General features: G+C 39.5%; 1 protein-coding gene and 1 non-coding gene across 6 annotated transcripts in view; both read left to right on the top strand.

The window, feature by feature from the left end:
- FEZ1 (fasciculation and elongation protein zeta 1) overlaps positions 1-13,685 on the top strand; it is a 67,909-nt gene extending 54,224 nt beyond the window's left edge. For all 5 annotated transcript variants that reach the window (XM_016433964.2, XM_016433963.2, XM_056794571.1 and 2 more), the window contains 5 exons: positions 3,247-3,518; positions 4,426-4,506; positions 6,849-6,924; positions 11,339-11,404; positions 13,333-13,685. In XM_016433964.2, the coding sequence (XP_016289450.1) occupies positions 3,247-3,518; positions 4,426-4,506; positions 6,849-6,924; positions 11,339-11,404; positions 13,333-13,349 (512 nt within the window). In that variant the 3' untranslated portion in view covers positions 13,350-13,685. The remainder of the gene's footprint in view (positions 1-3,246; positions 3,519-4,425; positions 4,507-6,848; positions 6,925-11,338; positions 11,405-13,332) is intronic.
- Positions 7,879-7,938, top strand: MIR7299 (microRNA mir-7299). Its single transcript, NR_127507.1, has one exon. It is a non-coding gene; the product is annotated as a microRNA mir-7299 (primary transcript).
- Positions 13,686-19,131: the final 5,446 nt, after the last annotated feature.

Below are 19,131 nucleotides of genomic sequence, written 5' to 3'. Positions count from 1 at the left end.
GGTTTGGAGTCAGAAAGACCTGAGTTCAAATTCTGCCTCAGGCACTAGCTGAGTGATTGACCCTAGGCAAATCATTTAACCCCTCCATGGCTCAGTTTCCTCCTACTTAGGTGAGGGGGTTAGACTCTTTGGCCTCGAACATCCTTTCCAATTCTAAATCTATGATTCTTTGTTGTTGTTTTTTAAAAAGTTACTTTATTTATTTCATTAGATGTTTTCCCAATTACATGTACATGTGAAAAAAATTTTAGCTATTTTTTTATTTGAGTTCCAAATTCTTTTCCTTCCTCCCACTTCTCCCTTCTTGATTCTTCATTAAATGCAAATGTAGAAATGGGAATTGGAGAAAGAAGTGAGGTAAATGAAAAATAATTTGGTATAGTCAGAATGAAAAGAAGAAAAAAGTGTTCTGACAAACATTAACATGATGAGCAGATTCATCTGACAATGACACTAACTGGCTGACAGAAGTGACCAAAACAAATGTCATACTTACAATCAAGTCAGAAATCAGACAGATAAAGGAATGAGCTGTAAAAGATAATAGCCCCACAAACATCAAAATCAATGGCTCTAAACAGCAGGAGCCAGAGTTATAACAAACAGAAAAACTATTCAGAAGAACAGAACCATTTTGGCTGCAGTGATGTTGCATCAAGAACCAGTCCCTCTGGCATGATGCCCAAGAACTCAAATATCGTAGCAAAGGTAAAAATACTAAGCAAAAGGAATGGGAAGCATCTGAAATACAGAATTAAATGGCAAAAATAGAACCTGGATGAGGCCTTAAACTAGCTGGATAAAATGGGGAACATGAGCTCCAACAGCAATAGATTCAAAAATAAAAACTGAAAGTGAATTTAGAAAGAAGCAAGTTGGGGATTGGGGGTAAGGAAATGACTCAAAAAGCAACTTTACAAATGAAAAAATCTAAATGGAAAGTAAGTTTATCCTTCTTCAGCCCTTTTTCTTTAAGGAGAGAGCAGAGTTTGTATCACCTACTGGTTGGATTTATATTGTTTGTTCCACTTAGAGTTTTAACTCATAAAAGAGCAAAAATAAATGTTAATAGCCTCCTTGTGATGTCTATGTAGCCCTATGTTTGAATTTCCTTGAAGATATGTACTATGTAAACTATATATCCACACACATATATAGCCGTCTATATCACCTATATGGATTTCTGTTGTCATTCACTTGTTTCAGGCATGTCCAACCCTTTGTGATCCCATTTGGAGTTTTCATGGCAAATATACTGAAGTGGCTTTCCATTTCCTTCTTTACTTCATCTTACAGATGAGGAAAGTGAGGCAAATAGTGTTAAATTACTTTCCCAGGATCTTACAGCTAGTCTCTCAGGCCAGATTTGAATTCAGGTCTCCCTGACTCCAGGCCTGGTGTTTTATCCACTGCAACACCTAGCTGCCCTTCTATAGCTATATACATATGTGTGTATGTCTGTGTGTGTCTGTGTGTGTGTATGTATTTATATAGAGAAAAAGAGAGGGAGACAAAGAGATAGAGAGAGACAGAGAGAGGGAGAAGGAGAATAAGAGGAAGAAACTTGACCTGTTAATCACTGGTGTAGAGAATTCCCAAGCAAGGAAACTCCTTCAAACAATGCAGGTCAGCACCTTCTTTTCAACCTATAGTCTTAGAGAGTTGTATAGATCGTGTATATATCCACACACAAAAATATACACATTTGTGGTGTAAAGGAGGCTTCAGGATGTCATGGGGGTCACCACTCATGTGGGTACTTTCTATTAGATCAACCCCTGTGAATAAACAGTCCTCTCACATTCCCTCCCTGTTTTAAGCCAGCTATATCTCCCTGATTATTGTTCATAAAGACATTAGTGATGTTGAGAAGGCTATCTCCAAAGGTTCTACCTTCCCATTATTTTTGAAATCCATTCCCCTCTACTTAGAGGCTCTAGATCAGGTCCTTATCAGATTTAACGTTGAACATCATAATAGCCTTTTAATTGGTTTTCTACTTGCCAAACTCTCCTGCCTCCAGTTCGTTGATAACCATTTATTAATCTACTGAATGCAAGGCATGATGCTAGGCACAGAATACAGATAAAAGTAAAATGTTCCATCTTCAATTTAGGTGGCAAAACTTCATCCGAATGCACAGATCTGATGTCACCGCTTTGCTTTAAAACAACAATAAAATTTCAATGGTTCCCTGTCTTCTCAAGGTAATCTTAGTCTGGCATTCTAGACCCTCTACAATTTCATGCTAAATTACCTTTCCTGACTTATTTCATATTATGGAGTCTGCATTCCATTTAAAGCTTGTTCTCTGTAGCTTCCCTGAATTTGCACAGGCTCTCCACAGAATTCCCTCTTCTCACTTCCGCCTTTTAGAATCTTTATCTCCCTTCAAGGCATAATTCAGATGCCTTCTCCTCCATGAAACCTTCCCTGATGCTCTCAGTGGTTAGTCCTTTCCCTTAAGTGATATTGCACTAACATTTCTCTCTAGATTTTGCCTCCTTATCCCCTAACCCTAAATACATGCTGTATACAAAGTAAGTCCTTAAATAAAGCACTTGGAGGAAGTAAAATAAGGAGTCAGAGTCATGGCAATATACATTCTTATGGATGATGATCATTCTGTGAACCAATTCTAGGACGAGGTTTTATTCCTGGATCTCTCATCTATGTTGTTGTCCAGTTGTGTTCAACTCTTTATGACCCCATTTGGGATTTTCTTGGCAAAAATACTGGAGTAGTTTACCATTTCCTTCTCCAGTCCATTTTGCAGATGAAGAAACTGAGGCAAACAGGGTTAAGTGATTTGACCAGGGTCACATAGCTAGTAAGTGTCCGAGATCAGATTTGAATACAAATCTTCCTGATTCCTGATCCAGGGCTATCCATTGTGCCCCCTAGCTGTCCTCCAACACTCATAGGCTCAGAATTAGAAGAAACCTTGAAGATCAACTAATTTAACACTCATTTTATAGATGAGGAAGCTGAGTGGTTCAGGGACTTGCCCAAGATCACACTCTCAGACATAGTTAGTGCCAGCCTCTCAACTCAAAAGTCTAAGGCTCTTTCCATTGTAGCACATTTCCTTCTTCAGTGAATGATGTTTTTATCTTTTGTAGAAAACCTGGTGGGTCTCCCGCTATAGGTAGGGCTAGCCCCACCTGGTAGAGGTGTTTCCCACCTTGCCTCAGTTAGGGCTGGTTTGAGGAATGGTGTGGAGTGTACTGGGCTTCTTTCTTACAGGGCTAAGACATATGTCAGGGTCTGAGCTGGGTGAACTGTTGGATCGGGTAGAAGGTGCCATCCGTGATTACTCTGAGGAACTGGTACAACAGCTTGCCAGGCGGGATGAGCTGGAATTTGAGAAGGAAGTGAAGAATTCCTTTATTACTGTGCTGATTGAGGTCCAGAACAAACAAAAGGAGCAGAGAGAGCTGATGAAGAAGAGACGGAAAGAGAAAGGGTTGAGCCTGCAGAGTAGCCGAATAGAAAAAGGAAACCAAATGCCCCTCAAGGTTGGTGAAGAATCTCTTGTAGGGGGGAAACTACTGCGTGCCTGATCCCCAGTCCCTGCAGATGTTGGGGGATGAGCAGCTCCATTCACTTGTAGAAACCCAAGTCCCAACTCAATCTTTTAGTAAATGGATGATGGACAAATATGTGTCATGCACTGTGGGCACAAAGAAGGGCATACTATAGTCCCTGATTCCAATCTAGTTGAAAAGACAGTATATATACATAAGAATATAAATAACAAGTGTGTAACTTGTAGTGCTCTTTACAGGGGAGCTTTAAGAAAATAAGGGTCTTGACTCTGGCATTTAGTATAAAATGAAGATCTGCTTCAACAGCTCTTGCCAACAGAGAATGTTAGCCCTGGCTTGTCCTTCAGGCTGGAGTATGAGTTCATTCATTGTCAATGACCCCTTGAAATCTCAAAGGTTAGAAATGAGCTAAAGGATGATCATGACTGTGCCAGGGTTATTTGAACTAATGCTTCCCTGTCAGTGAAAGTGCCACTGCCTTGCAACCAGTGATTCCTGAGTCCCTTTTCTATCAGAATTTCATCTGGCCAAATTATATGGGAGAATATAATTTATTTAAATTTTTATGCCTTTGTCTTTTCTGGAAGATCTAAAGGCAGTGAGGTCAGAGATTCAGAGGGCCCTTGTACCCACTGAGATTGGGGGCCTGCTTAGGGTATACTAGTTATTCTTGCATCACCTAGGTCTACTCAGACTTGGTTTATAGCTCTGGATTGACCACATCCGCTGACACCACAGTGTCCCAAGATACCGACCCACAAAATATGTGAATATATAGTTCCTAGGTTTCAGGAAGGGTCCAGAAACATTGAGGTGGGAAGCTCCAAGGTTCAGAAAAGCCTTTGCCTGTCTAGAATCCCTCTCTTCTCTTTTCCAGCGCTTCAGCATGGAGGGCATCTCCAACATCCTGCAGACTGGTATTCGGCAGACCTTTGGCAACTCAGGGACTGATAAACAGGTATGAAAAGCATCTCCAGCACCCAGATTCCTTCCTGACTCCTGCAGCCCAATCTCCCTGAACAAAGAGTGAGATTAATAGATGATTCAGCAGTGTCCACAACATTTCTCCTTACTTTAACAAAGGAAATATTCCTTTTCAGAAATGTGATGAAGATCACAAAACATAGGGGCTATATAAAATGGAAGTTAAGGCAACATAAGGTAACTATAAAGTGATTGATACACCACCAGACTAGGCTCACAGGATCCCCATTTTCCAAAATTAGGATTCCATTTAAGAGCTGTTCTTTTTATAGCATTAGGGCTATGCAGCTTTCCCATGGATACTCTTTGGCCTCCAGCCCACACTAGATTTGTTTCAAATTCCAAAGTCACAAAATCATATTTCTTTTTCAAATCCATTTGACCATTTTTCTACTGGGGAGTAACTTGGACCTCTTTCTAATTACTAAGGCAAAACATGAGATTTAAAAATCAGAATAAATTCTTATTTGTCTCTTAAAAAGTAAAATAAGTTCTTATTTGTCTTTTTTTTAACTAGAAGTTCCTATTTGTCTGATTTTTTAAAAGTAGAATAAATTCTTTTTAATTTTTTAAATTAGAAATTTTTTCTAATAAAATATAGGATTTTTAAAAATTAATAATAGAAAAAGTAGTTGTTTTATTAAAAATTTAGAATAAATTCTTATTTTTCTTATTTAAAAAAATTAGAACAAGTTCTTATTTGTGTAGGGAATGGATCAGATGATCTCTTAAGTTCTCTACCAGCCAAGGATGCTTTAACTGCTGGAGGTCCTTGAGATGCTGATTTTGTTGCAGAGGCACCAATAAAAACCAGCAGAGGGAGCATATCCAAAACTCAGGACTTCTGGCATTACTATGTATCACTTTCCTGTCATTTTTGACTTGGGAATCATAGACTACTGAACTTTAGAGATGGAAAGAACCTTCAAAAAGATCTTTCCTAATCTTCTTTTTACAGGTAGACCCCAAGGTTTGAAGAGGGGAAGTAGCTTGCTCAAAGTTACACGACTAGTCAGTAGCAGGAAGTCTCTGTCAAACTGTGCTCTGAAATATAAGGAATGACCCTAGTCATCAATAAAGCATGAGTATTTTCTAAATGACTAAAAGTACCTAGGAGATGACCTATTTTGTTTTCTAATTTAATTCACATCATTTACTGCCTGAAGTGTTCAGAACACACAGTAGGCACTTTGGATTCTGGGTTTTAATTCCCACAATCCCATTTTTAAAGTTTTATAACTGATTCAGAGGCTTCATCTCTCCAAGTGTGTCTCCTCATCTGTAAAGAAGGGATCAGAATAGTTCTGTTGGCTCACAGTGGTGCTTTACTTTACAAAACTTAAAGTGTTATAGAAATGTGAGTTATTGTTGTTAATACAACAAATTTATCTTTCTTACTAATAAGACAGACTTCCTCTACCTCTCTGCCTGTTCAAATCTTGCCCTCTCTCTCCTGCACAGTTTAAGTACTGTTCTGCCTCTACCATGAGGCCTCTCAAACCAAGAGAATTAGGAATGGTTGCCTCATTTGGAATCAGAAAGACCTGAGTACAAATGCTGCTGACTTTGACTAGCTGAGTAGTACTCTGAGCAAGTTTCTTAAACTCTAGAAGCCTCAGTTTTTTTATCTATAAAATGAGAGGGTTGCATTAAGAATCCTTTCAATTCTAAACTAGCAATTCCATGCTCCCCAACACTAATGCCTCTCCTGTACATTTTCTCTTGTTGTATATCATTTATGTCATATGCCACATTTTCCCACTAGATTATAATCTCTTTAAGGGCAAGGACTTTGTCATTTTCATCTGTGATCCCCACTAACTAGAAAAGTACCTTGAACACAGTATAAATATTTATTAAATTATAATTGAGACAGAGGATAACTATGAATTGGCCATACATCCCTAAATGGCAGGCCTCTGAAGATGGGAATGAAATTGTCGAGAAGACTCCTGAAATGGTCATCTGTAATTTTATTTTCATTGGATTTGGGTTCAAATCTTGATCATATTTGAATATGTACTTGTGTAATTTTGGGCAAACACTAAACTTTACTGGGTTTCTTTTACTTCATTTATAAAACAAAAGAGCTATATTAAAAGAACTCTTAGGTCCCTTCCCTCAAAGCTCTAAATTTCTGATATTCTGAGAATGCCATACTTCACAAAGTACTAGATGTTAGCAAAAGAAAAAGCATCCTGTTCCTGGAAACAAGTGGTCCTCAGACTATCTTTGAAGCCTAAAATATTCTCTTCTCAAGTCTCATGCCCCCCTGCCCTGATTCTCCTCTTAACTGCCCATGTGTTTCCTTTTCAGTATCTGAACACAGTCATTCCCTATGAAAAGAAAGCCTCACCTCCATCAGTGGAAGATCTGCAGATGCTGACAAACAGTAAGTTCTTTTGTCCCTTTTCTGGAACCCCTTCCTTGCAGATACTTCCTCCTCCAGGGCCCATATGAAATCCCTTGAAACTTGTGTTTAGCTGGTCAGAATGTACTCCTCACCAGCTTCATCAGCCTGCTGCTTGAATGGGCAAAATTAAGATAATCATAAGAGCCCAAGGCTGCTTTCATCCATTGCCCATTAGGGAAGAGTCTTGCTTGGGATAAGTCTCTAGTTAGTTCCTTTATTCTGACCAGAGAAATCCTTGGCTGAATTGTATCTCTCACCACCTAGAAATTCTCTTCCATGTTAACTGCCCTCTTCTTGTGTTTAAGTCCATTTAGCTGATCTGTAACTAGCTCTCCCTCCTCCTCTCCAAAGAGCAGGGAGCTCAGTGTGAGAGCTCTCAGTTCTGTTAGAGAAGCTGTCAGTCTGGAGAAAGGCAGGGAAAGAATAGAAAGGAAGGACTGATTCCTAAGGAAGACAAGGAAAGAAAGTGCCTTTCTTTTCCTTTTCAGCAAATGGCTCTCTCCTTCTTTGGATCTACTTTCAAATATTCATAAACACTCTGAGCTTCAGGAGGAAACAGTATGTCAAAAATAGTCTTTTGTAGGCAAAATAGATTTATAGACATCAAACATTACAACCCCCCCCCAAAGGGCTTGGTTGGGGGTTGGGGAAGGCATGGTGTTAGCCACTAATGCCAGCTCCACTCTTTTAAGAATAGAAAACCCAAGGCTGAGATGCTGTGACAGGCTGGGTGGATTCTGGGAGAGCCTTCATCTCCCTGGCAACGGTGCCCTGCAGAGAATGACACAGACCAGGCTGCCTCCCCCATTGAGGCAGTGAGCAAAGTGGGAGGGGAGTGAGCTTTGTGAAGGTTTGATACCCCAGGGCTTTCTCTGGAGGAGAGGAAGAAAAGAGGAGCTATCTCTTCAGCATAGGAAGATGCCTGCTGGGACCTAGTGCTAAAGGTGACCAAACATTTCCGATTATATCAGTTTGGAGACCTAAAGCAGGAGGCTCCAGTGTAAGGGAAGCTCCGATATGGAAGAAAAATAGACACATCTTCAACTGGAGAGAAATCAACAGACACCGTGTCCTTGAGAATCTAGAATTTTCATTTCAAAACACATTGCTGTTTTCTTTTGTAGTTTTTAAAGCTCCTTTTTGCATATGTATTCATAGAAGATATTTTGAGAGGCAGGAGTACCAGTTTTTTTGTGGGTGCATATATGCATTTGTATTGGGAAATCTAGCCCACTTCCTAATTCAATAGATCCAGTATCATACAGATCATTGCACTGGAACCCAGTTCAATTTTCAATTCAATCCAACAAGCATTTAGTAAAAAACTGTTGTGTGCCAAGCACTGTGCTGGGCCTTGGGGACCCAGAGACAAAACCAAAAGGGTCCATGCTTTTAAGGATCTTATTATAGGAGATTTCTAATTCAGTGTTCTTTCTACTACACCCAGTGGTTTGCAGTAAACGTTTAACAATAGCCTCACTGAAAAGCAGAGGCACTTTAGGTTTAATCTTCACTATTTATCTTTTCTCTATTACTTTCTCAAATCTAGACAATCAACAAAACAATATCTCTTACCCTGATTTGTTTCCAAGGTGCAAATGCTCACACTGAAAATTGAATAATCTTCTTCCCTCTCCAGCCAGTCTATGCTGGATCACACCTCTGACTATGCCTTTCAACAAAAGTTAATATTTAAAGTTCAGTTTTCCTTATGGTTTTAAAACAAAATAGAAATCAATTCATTATAGATAGTAATGAGTGATAAATAATTGGGAATGTAACATGAAATTCCTATACTTTATGATGGTCGTGTAGATTTATTTATTTCTAGCAAGTTCCTATGTGTTCAAATTTCCTATAGATTATAGGCTTATAGATTTGGAGATGGAAGGGACCTTAGAGATCATCTAACATAGTGATGGCAAACTCAAACAGAAATAGATTCCTGCAAACTCTTAGAAAAACATGAATTAACATTATCCATGTTGCATTGTATGTTTCTTTCTTTTGTTAAATATTTCACAATTATATTATAATTTAGGAGTTTGTGGGCAGCCCTGAGTTTGACATCTCTGATCTAGCACACTGCCACCACCACCTTTTTACAGATGAGGACACTGAAGCAAAAGAATGTGAAATGACATGATTTGATGATCGTGATGATAGATGGCAATTATATTTGAACCAATTATGTGAGACCTCCTTTGAAGAGCTTCCCTTACATGGATGTGTGAATAATGTTTACTCTCTGCTATCCTTGAATCAAGGAATCAGAGGCCAAAGATTTGCATAGCTGCTCTGATGGCACAATTCATCTCAATTTAGAATTTTAAGATGGTCTGCTCTGACAATCATTGTTAACTAAATGACATCTCTGTATTCACTGTCCGTGGAGATCTACTTTTTTGTCATGTATTCTGCACATGCTGTCTTGTCAAGCATTCTCAGTTGACATCATTGAATAGAACACTTGCCTGACACCAGAGAGTAAAAATGATATTAAAAAAAATATCTAAGTTCCATCAACCTGCTGTAATAAGTCCCTTACTAGAAGGGGACTTGGCTCACTAGCTTTGCTCTAGTCCTTTACTGTTAGCTTAAGCACCCATTTCCACCCAACTCAAGCCACTCCTGCCCTACTCTCACTTGGAGGTCCTCCCTCTTGACCATCATCCTGTCATGAAACTAGGCTACGAGGAGGAAGCTGTGGATTGAAAGTATATGTTGTTTGGGGAACAAATGCAGAAAGTCTACCATTTTTATTGTCCCCTCTATTTTCATCCACTGACTGTCTCCCTTTTGGATATAACTACCTTCCTGAAAGATTTTCTGCAATTGCCTTCTTTTTTATGAAAACCACAATAACCTGTAGCAGATTGTTTACCATTGGGGGAAAGGTGGGAGGGAGAAAAGGAAAGAGAATTTGGATTGCAAAAGGTCAGAAGACAATTGTTAAAATATAGTTTCTATTTGTAATTGAAAAAATAAAATAAAAGGAATAGAAAGTGAAAAGTGCAAGATATTTGGTTTGCTAGGATGTCTTTCACAGGATATCCTTTATTTATTTATTTTTTAGACCCTTGGAATCAATACTGTATATTGGTTCTAAGGCAGAAGAGTGGTAATGCTAGGCAATGGGGGTCAAGTGACTTGCCAAGGGTCACACAACTGAGAAGTGTCTGAGGTCATATTTGAACTCAAGACTTCCAGTCTAGTCCTGGCACTCGATCCACTGATCCACCCAGCTGCCTCCCAGAATGTCCTTTAACAGGATGTTAATCATACACTCCCCTAGCTGCTAGTGAACTCCTTCCCAAACCACCTTGTATTTAACTATTTGAAAATTACTTATATTTGTTCTCCTAAGGTTTATTTTGTGTGTGTGTGTATGCATATATGTGTGTGTGTGTGTGTGTGTATATATATATATATAGAGAGAGAGAGAGACAGAGACAGAGAGATTCTGACAAAGGTGGAGTGGGAGAGACAGAGCCAAAACCAGAGAGAGATAGGGTGAGGGGGAGAGAGAAAGAGATTCTCCTTCATTAGAATGGGACCTCATTAAGAGCTGGGACTATTTAATCCTTTGCATTTGTAACCCCAGTGTGTAAGCACAGTGCCTTCTTGTACTAGTAGATGCTTAACAAATGTTTGCTATTTGAATACTTTAGAAATAAAATTACCAAAAAACTTAGAATAAAAATTCATTAGGTTGTAATCATCTCATTCTTGTAAGTCATTCTGTCTCCTTAAGAAGACTATAAGGGGGCAGCTGGGTGGCTCAGTGGATTGAGAGCCAGGCCCAGAGACAGGTGGTCCTGGGTTCAAATATGACCTCAGACACGTCCTAGTTGTGTGACCCTGGGCAAGTCATTTAACCCCCATTGCCTAGCTCTTACCACTCTTCTGCCTTTTTTTCCCCCTTAAACCCTTACAAAGTAAGGGTTCATAACTCTTAGTCCATATTGTCAGATTGCTCTCCAGAAAGCCTGAAGTGGTTTACAGTGCCACCCAGAGTATGTAGGTGGATGTTTCTCTGTATCCCCAACTTTGAGTCTCATCCTTCTTTTTTATTTGTGCTGGAGACCCAAGAAGATGATGGCATCCCAAGGACCTTTACATCTGCATTTTTGAGACTGCATTTTTACATTTTAGAGTTCACCATTATTCCTATGTAAGCTTTTTCATCTCCCTTAACAGTTTAGGCTAGCTGATTTATGACAAAGAGAATGTCTTCGAGCTTTGTCGATTCTGTGCTTGGGTTTTTATAATCACTAGCCTTGCTGTCAGCCAAGGAGGGTTGGTCAGTTTGTTGGTTGGATAATTGGCTTTAGCAAGTGAACTGCATGCCATAAATCAATGTCCTGTACCATTTCTGTCTCCTCTCTCCTAGTTCTCTTTGCCATGAAGGAAGATAATGAGAAGGTGCCTACATTGCTGACAGACTACATTTTAAAAGGTAAGAATAATAGCTCCATGCCACCCTGCGCAGAAGAGTCCCTCTGGGAACCCCTGATGGTTTCCTGCCCCTGGTCTTTGAAGCTAATCTGAGGTTTCTCTAGAACCTGGCAAGGTGAATCTGTGCAGAAGAAAAGTCCTGAATAGACAGGTTTTACAGAGACAAAGCAGGTTGCTCCAGGTATGCAGGCTTCTGGGGAACTGAGAAGCAGATCCCAGCCCCTCTTAATTATGGTAGTGAGGCCAAATGCAAAGTAAATAAAACAGCTGGGGAAATCGGCCATTAAAGGACAGACAGGCTATGAGACTCGGGCATTCTAACTTGGAAAAAATGGCCAAGGCCTTTTTCATCACCATTTTCAAGAGTATAGAAAGAGCAAACCTGTGGCAAGGCATAGCAACATGGTTTCCATGGTGAGACTGGGTTGAAATGATAATGGAAAGAATTTAATTTCAATTTAGGGAAGAATTTCTGCGGCCAGGGTTGAAAGACAATGAAGCATTTTCTAATGGGATTCTGGTATCTCTGTGGCTTTTTCTGGGTGCAGTATCTTGCAGAGGTTGGTAAAAATCCAGGGACTAGGAGTAATCTGTTAATTAATAGTCCAGGGGGCTGAAGTTCTTTTTGATCTGTGATTCACTGAAATGGTAAATTTATCATTAACCTCTGTTTAGAATTCCTATGCCCAATCGATTATTATATTTGCAGATGTGCAGTAGAACTGTGTTCCAAAAAGTTAGTGACAAGAGAGAATAATGTACTGAACCTAATAAAATAAGATTTTAGCAAAATAAATGTGAAGCCCTACCCTTGCGTTTAAATGATCAGCTTTCCAAGGGTAGGATGGGAGTCATAGAGCTAAGTAAAAGTCCATGTGAAAAAGATGGAGGGGGGAGGGTAGGAGAAGAGGGGATAGTGGGCTAAATAAGTGAGCAGTACAATGTGGAAGCTAAAATAATCTAACATGATCTTAGGCTGCATTATGAGCGGTGGGCAGGTAGGTAGCCAGTGGATTGAGAGCCAGGCCCAGAGACAGAAGCCCCTGAGTTCAGATCTAGCCTCAGACATGTCTTAGCTGTGTGACCCTGGACAAGTCACTTAACCCCCATTGCCCACTCCTTCCACACTTCTGCTTTTGAACCAATACACAATGTTAATTCTAAGACAGAAGGTAAGAATTTTAAAAGAGAGCGAGGCACAGTATACAAAATAAAGGAGATGACAGTCCCATTTTTTTCTGCTTTGATCATAACAAAGCTAGAATATTGTGTTTAATTTGCACACCATGTTTTAGGAAGGACTTTGGCAAGCTGGATAGCATCAGGGAAAGGTGACAAGGATAAGGACTAGGAAAGTGTGCTATTATGTGAGAATCAGTTGGAGGAACTGGGGATAATTTAGCCTGAAGAAGAGGAGACTCAAGGGAACACAATAGCTTTGAGTATTTGAAAGGCTGTCATTTGGAAGACTGATTTGATTTATTATGCTTGGTCCCCTAGGGTATAACTAGCACCAGTGGGAAGACTTCACAGAGAGACAGGTTTCAGCTATTACTAGGAAAATTTTTAGGAGAAACTTCATAACAATTAGAAAAATGTACATTGTCCCAAAATACATTGGACAGCACAGGGAGATGCTACATTCCTCATACCAAGAGGTCCTCAAACAGTTTGGGTGATCCCTTGTTGGGGATGTCAGACAGGGAATTCCTGGTCAAAGATTTTTTGGTCCATCTCGTCCCTGAGCTTCTTTCCAGTCCTGGGATTCTGCTCTTAGGATTCAGCTCCCTGCTGAGGGGTTAGAGTGGCGGTTCTCTGACTGGGATGATGCAAAGTGACTTTCTCATGACTGATGCTTGCCGTCCTGAGTGTGAGCTAGGCAGGTCCTGGCCATATGTATCCTGATCAATCTCCTTTTCTCTTTTCTAGTGCTCTGTCCTACTTAACCTTGCCCTTTGGAGCACCCCAGCTGCAGGAGGTAGCTGGGCAAGAGAGTCATTCCATCGCAGGGACTGCATGACACCATGTAACCTCCGACGTGTACTTCAATGTGTATAGCATAACCTGGATTAAACATGAGCAAACGCGGGATCCTTTGCTGTTGGCTTCTAGTCCTAGTAATCATTGGATGCATGAGTGAGGGGCAGGGCTAGTGACGTCTACTCCTCTCTGCCTGGGTCGGAGGAAGACAGATGCTTTTATCACTATGTATTCCGGCTCCAGCCCTCAAAACACAGCTTATACTATGAGACTAATTTTGAAATAAACACTCATTTAATTAACCTTTGTCCTATTTATTGAGACACAATTCAAATTTCCATCTTTCTCTCCCTTTGATCCTAGGATCAAATTCTAGGGAGGTCACACAGTTGACTTCTCATCCTAGACAACAGATGTCAACATTGCAGAACCAGGAAAATATAATGATATAATTCCGTGCTAAGTTTTCAGGGGTCACAGGCATCGGGGATATATGTGAAACATACATTGGGATGGAGGCAAGAGATAAACACTATTTTAGACTAGCCACAGATTCACAAAAGCAATGATATACAATAATATTTTGCTTCTCGGTGACTTTGTGGAGAGTGGTACACCATATTTTGCAGTATCTTATTTGTCATGAAGTACATTCCCTCCTCAGTCAAGGGTATGGACATTCAATTCTGCTCTTCCTTCTACACACGTGATTACTACTCCCCCGTGGTGCAGACCCCACCATTTCCTAACTGTCTTGGGTTACCTCTAGAGAAGTCGTTTCCTCAGGATGGTTTCCTTTCCAAATGCTGCCTCCTTACCCTTCTGAAACTTCAGAAGTTCTTGACTTTTGTTTGCCACCTATAAAGTCTACTGGGATAAAAGAGTGCTAGAGAGAAGAGTGGTAATACTATAGGACCAAAGGGTATACACAGTTTTATAACCCTTTGGGCATAGTTCCAAATTGTCCTCCAGAATGGTTGGATCAGTTCACAACTCCACCAACTGACCAGAGTTATATTGATAGAATGGCATGAGCCCACAAAACTGGGTTTTATTTCTACACTGATTTCACCTTGGCCAAATCACTTTACCTTTCATTTCCTCAAGTATAAAACAAAGAAGTTGTACTAGATCACATCAAAGTCTGTTCCAAATCTACTTATTGATAACTCTTCTAACTATTCCTGCTTTCTATCTCTACAACAATCAGACTAGGGTTAAGAGGTGTGTACAACACTGTCATAGAATAATCTCCAAAGAAGCCACTCTTAATATCACATCAGGCAACCTTGGCATTTATGACATTCTTATCCCTCACCTTGCTTGAATAACCAAAATAAATTCTACATCTCATCTAGCAAGAAACCCTGTTTACTTTCTTTAGACTACTGTAAAGCAGGGGATAGTATAGGCAGTCAGACTGGTTCCAGTTGGATTCTCCATTGGCCACTGGAGAATTCAAGGCATCCATAAGAAAGCTTGGAGAAATAGCTCCATACCCTCCCCTGGTTACTTCTAGGATTTTGTACATGAAGGTGTCATAATGCAGTGGGATGAGAACTGGACTTGGAATCAGAGGATCTGTGTTTGAGGTTCAGCTCTGATGCTTACTAGTATTGGACAAGTCACTGAACATCTTTGAGCCTTACTTTGCTCATCTTTAAAATGGCCTGGATATCTTGGGGTGGCTGTGGGGAAATCAGATGAAAGGAAGAACATAAGAGAGAAAACTATTCACGAAGTGAGATGCCACAGAGTAGCTCAACAAAATGGGAAAAACAGGAGAGATTGGGAAACCAAATTAAAGAAAAGATCCAGGAATAAAATCTCTGGCAGGAGACACAATATACAAGAATTGTAGTGGAAAACAATACTGTCAGAATATACCGTTCCATTGAATTGCCCTATTCTGCAATAGACTAAATATACACAACTTGTTTAAATTGCTCCATCCCCCCAATCTACTGTAGACTGAATACACAAAACTGAACTACTTTGATTCTTAGACTGAATTCCCAAAGCCCTGCAGTACAAGGCACTCTTTGTCTGCATCAGATGACCCCACAGATGTGGCACACTACACACAACTAAAGGTCCAGACCCACTTCCTTATAAAGACAGACTGCATCCCACTGGTTCATTCAAATGGCCCAAATGTTGCTTTTTAGTTATATCCTCTCAGCTGGAAAAACTGAAAAAGCCAAAATTGGAATCCTGGGATGCTGAAATAGTTACCAAGTGTGCCACTAACTTTCTTTTCCTGTTTGGCTGCTCACTTTATTTTACCACCCCATTTGCAAACCTGCGATTGTCCCTGAGATCTCTAGGAAGCTACTCAGAGAAATTTTCCCAGGAGAAGCAAGTTGAGCCTGGAAAGTCTAACATAAGGAGGCAAATCCGACCTCATAGTTATTGCAGAGACTTGGTAGAGTAGCACCTGTGACCCTTTTTGGGAAGGCATATTTTATTCAAAAGGAATGGCAAAGGTAAAGTAGGATAGGGTGGGTAGAGTAATATTATACAGGGTGTCTGTCCCCAAAGTCTTGGTGCTTGGTTAAGAAGTTGAAAGCTGCACTAAGACTTTGGGACACACTATATCATAAGAAGATAATATGAAAAAATCTTGGAACTAGAAAAGGAAAGTTTAGTGGAGAACATCTGGGAAAAGATCAGTTAAAGATGAGATAAAAGCATGACTTAGTATAATAAAAACCACCCAAAGAGAAAGAAGAAACAAAGGAGGAGTTTCAGAAATGGATCTTAAGCCTTAACACGGAGAGGCAAGAGACCATAATGATGGGTGACTTCAATAATCTAGATGGTAACTGGAGATCTCATTTTGCCAAAAGCAAAGCAGCTAACCATTTTTTGGGGGGCTTGCTTTAAAGAGTATTTCATCCTTTAAAAGAGGAAGAATTCAAATCTGGGATTACATTCTTTTTTTTTTCTGGGATTACATTCTTGCCAACAAGGAGGAATTGGCTACTTGTGTGGAAGAGAAACCACATTTATGAAACAGCTACCTTTATGAATAAGGTATTGTGCTAAGTGCTTTACAAATACTATCTCATTTGAGCCTCACCTGAGTGGAAAGTACTATTATTATTTCCATTTTACCTGTGAGAAAACTGACGCAGACTGATTAAGTGATCTGCCTAGGGTTGCACAGCTAATGAATGTCTGAGGTTAGATTTCAGCTCAGGGCTTCCTAACTCCAGATCCAGCATACTATACTCTGGGTCACTTGGATGCAATGATGGAAATCTTTTTGTTTTTTATTTCTTTTTAGTTTATTTTTTAAATTTGGAAAATGTTATTTCATTAATTAATTAAGGATATTTTTCCATGGTTGCAGAATTCATGTTCTTTTCCTCCTTCTCCCCCTCCTGTAGCCAACACACAATTCCACTGAGTTTTACATGTGTCATTGATCAAGGCCTATTTCCATATTATTGATATTTGCACTAGGGTGATCATTTAGAGTCTCCATCCCCAATCATATCCCCAAATGATGGAAATTTTGAAGAGAAGTGACTGTTCCATCTTAGAATTTGAGATGGAAGAGGAGAGGAAATCAAGACATAGCTTGACATGAACTCTACAGTCTTGGAGAATAGATTACAAAATGGATTCATAGAAAAGAAAGGTGAGATCTCATGAATTAATTTAATCTAAGATGGAAAACTTTCAAGAAAAAAATTCTGATTAGGCAAAGAGAAACAATTCTAATAAGAACCAAAGAGAAGAGTTGCCTAATGAGACTAAGGTGGATGTAGATAAGTTATACAACAATTCAGATTTTAATGGGATATTTATAGAAGGTATAAAACAAGGGGCAGTGAGAGAATGAACATTTATTTAGTACCTACTATGTATCAGTCACTATGCTAAGTACTTTACAAATAATTCATGTAATCCTCACATTAATCCTGTGACGTAGGTGCTTTTATTATTGTCATTTTACCATTTTGAGGAAAATAAGGGAGACAGAAGTTGTGATTTAGGTGTCACACTGAATATAAAAGTTTGACACTGTTAAGGGTAAAATTTAGGGTTGAGACTGAATATATTTTTTAGTGGTCGCAGGGATTTAAATTCTAAATCCCAATGAAATTACTCAAGTCAGGATAGAATTTTATGGTGGTTTATTTACAATAGAAGGAAGAAATTAGGAATGAGAGAGAAGAAAAGGAAGGATAGCTGCCCTGGCCTAGTCTGAACCAGACAGGAGTTCAGAGGCCTCAGCAAAGGGGCCTTTCTCAAGGCTGTTGCCTCCAGAAAATCCAAAGAAAGGGGAGTAAGCCTTGAACTCACCAAGTAACAGTCTAAGGGAAGCAGTCTGTGACAGGAAGTGTCACAGATATATAGGCAAATATAAATATAAAGGCAGTTCTTTATGTCACTTCCTGTGTTTCACATGTACCAATGGTGGCTTAAACTTGGCTTTGGACTGCCCAGGGGGTCAGTCAGTTGTTTCTGATTTGTCACTTGCCAGCACACTCAGGTCATAGACCTTCCTCCCCCATACTTAATCCTTAAGTGAAGGTGTATATAATCCTGGTTGCTAAAATTCTAAAGACTAAGCAGGGTGGAATAAATCTAAAATTCACAGCACCATCCTATAAGAATGCTCAAGAGTAGCTAAGACTAGTGAGCAAAGACAACAAAAGGGTCATATATATATATATATATTTGACCCCTTACCTTCTGCTAGAATTCATACTAAGTATGGATTCCAAAGCAGAAGAGTAGTAAGGGCAAGGCAATTGGGAATAAGTAACTTGCCCAGGGTCACACAGCTAGGAAATGCCTGGGGTTAGATTTGAACCCAGAGCCTTCCATCTCTAGGCTTAATCTTCTATCACACAGGAAGTGACATAAAGAACTGCCTTTATATTTCACATCACTTCCTGTCACAGACTGCTTCCCTTAGACTGTTACTTGGTGAGTTCAAGGCTTACTCCCCTTTCCTTGGATTTTCTGGAGGCAACAGCCTCAAGAAAGACCCCTTTGCTGAGGCCTCTGAACTCCTGCCTGGTTCAGACTAGGCCAGGGCAGTTATCCTTCCTTTTCTTCTCTCTCATTCCAGGAGCCACCTGCCAGCCCCCAAAAGGATATATATTTTTTAAAAAGCAATATTTGGGGGAAACAAAGAGATCAAAGATGTGACAGATAAGACCACTGCTTGAATTGATTGGAATGATAATAGGACATATGTGTTTAAGGACAGACTGGTTATGCTCTAGGTAGGTTTGTTTATTTTCTGCCAAATAGAATGTCCTTTACATTCTGCAAAGGGATTGTAAGGGGTATTATTAAAAAAGAGAGGTTAATCATAATTTAATAGGAAGATAGTAAGATTGCACTTGAAGAGTTTAAGTAATCAGATTCAAATGAGCTATGTTCCAGGAGACTGAAAGAAACAACTGTTGGACCATAATGTTGACCATTGTGAATCAACCAGGTAGATCAGTTGATAAAGTGCTAAGTCTGGAGTTAGGAAGATCTGAGTTCAAATGTAACTTCATATACTTATTATCATTATACCCTAGGCAAGTTATTTAACCCCTGTCCACCTCTGTTTTATACAAATATTTTTCATTTTTTTAATCAAATAAGATCGATGTTTTTATCCTCTTGCCCCTAACTCAATTGAGAATACAAGAAAAACTAATATTACAAACATGAATAATCAATCAAAATAAATTCCTACATCGACCACAGCTAAAAATAAAATTTGTTCCTTCT

This window comes from Monodelphis domestica, chromosome 4, assembly GCF_027887165.1.
Source record: "Monodelphis domestica isolate mMonDom1 chromosome 4, mMonDom1.pri, whole genome shotgun sequence".
NCBI classification, from domain to species: domain Eukaryota; kingdom Metazoa; phylum Chordata; class Mammalia; order Didelphimorphia; family Didelphidae; genus Monodelphis; species Monodelphis domestica.
This window is presented reverse-complemented; position numbering and strand designations above follow the sequence as displayed.